This window comes from Cherax quadricarinatus, chromosome 10 (genome assembly GCF_038502225.1).
Source record: "Cherax quadricarinatus isolate ZL_2023a chromosome 10, ASM3850222v1, whole genome shotgun sequence".
NCBI classification, from domain to species: Eukaryota; Metazoa; Arthropoda; class Malacostraca; order Decapoda; family Parastacidae; genus Cherax; species Cherax quadricarinatus.
In genome coordinates, this window is record NC_091301.1 from 10,536,742 (window position 1) to 10,538,075 (window position 1,334).

General features: G+C 40.0%; 1 protein-coding gene across 1 annotated transcript in view; it reads right to left on the reverse strand.

Annotated features, from left to right (window-relative positions):
* The window catches only part of LOC128687940 (aldo-keto reductase family 1 member B1), a 13,133-nt gene extending 12,627 nt beyond the window's left edge, over nucleotides 1-506 (reverse strand). Inside the window, exon 1 of the mRNA XM_053775562.2 lies at nucleotides 347-506. Coding sequence (XP_053631537.2) covers nucleotides 347-421 — 75 coding nt within the window. The 5' untranslated portion in view covers nucleotides 422-506. The remainder of the gene's footprint in view (nucleotides 1-346) is intronic.
* Between the last annotated feature and the right edge of the window lie 828 nt (nucleotides 507-1,334).

The window sequence follows — 1,334 nt, forward strand, 5'->3', positions numbered from 1 at the left end:
TAATGTGAACCTTACATTTTTACGTGGTGTAACAAAGGCTCCAGTTAGCGGATCATCATATTATATGACCTATGTCATGAAATACTTGTTTCCTGACGAATAAAACACCATCACCCTCTGCGTGACTTTAATGTTGGCCACAACCCTACAAGATGGTCTTAATGTTAACATTTATCACACTGCTTCTCACATGTAAGTTATGCTAACATTCGCACTGTTTAAAAATTACACCACTTAGATGGTATTAATATTGCAACATTATTTTTATATTTATCTGAATGTTATGTAACAAGTACATGAACATGCAGATAAATGGATAGCTTCGAGAAACAAATTGAGGACTTACTTCCCACGTCCCAAGACCAAGTACCGGGACTGACTTCCCATTAGAGAAGTTGATGGTGCGACCTAAAGCAGCCATTAGGAAGTGGAGAGCAGGAACAAGTGGAGCAGAGGTAGTGTAAGTGCGTATCACCCCGGCACCTCAGCAACTGGAACAAGAGGCTATACTCTCGCTCATGTAACACACCAACAACACCCCCAACCCACCCACCTCCCTCTATACACACACACACACACATGCACACACACACACACACACACACACACACACACACACACATGCACATCCATATGCATATCCACCTGATCTCTGTCCCTCACTAGCAACTAATCATGATTAAGAATGACCAACATGTCAGTTACTCTAATTTAGTTGGCAGTTCTAACTCTAGTATTATTTATTCTTTTTAAATTTTTGTGACCAAATTCATGTCTTCATAAATAACTCATTATGGTTGTAACCAGATATATAAACCTATAAATAGTAACTTCCTTAGCTACCAAAACTTTGCTGCCCAGTCATTGGACCCGTCATGTGGCTATGTCATCTTTTGACTGCCGCTCACAGGATGGGTCTGAGGTGCATAATACAGATATTTAACTACTAACTCATGTCTAAATTAACTGTATGGAGTGAAGATACACGTTACGTCTTATGTGACCTTACTCAAAAGACTTTGGCCTCGCTAAGAGGATTGTGACCTCCCTTACATCATGTGACCTTAATGCTGGAAGGCACATCATCAAGCGCTGGGAAATGCTTGCAGTGGAAGACTGAATATCTGGAATTCCCAATCAGTAAATGACGGAAAAGCTTCTCTAAAGTCTCTTGGTCGCGATCCTAGACTAACCAAGCTGCCTGAACAACCACAGGAATAATACCGAGAGAGACACAGAGAGCGCAAATATAAACCTACGCAAATATTCACATGTAAAAAAAAAAAACGAGAAATTCAAATAGCCTTAATTTCAATAAGCATACATACCATCAT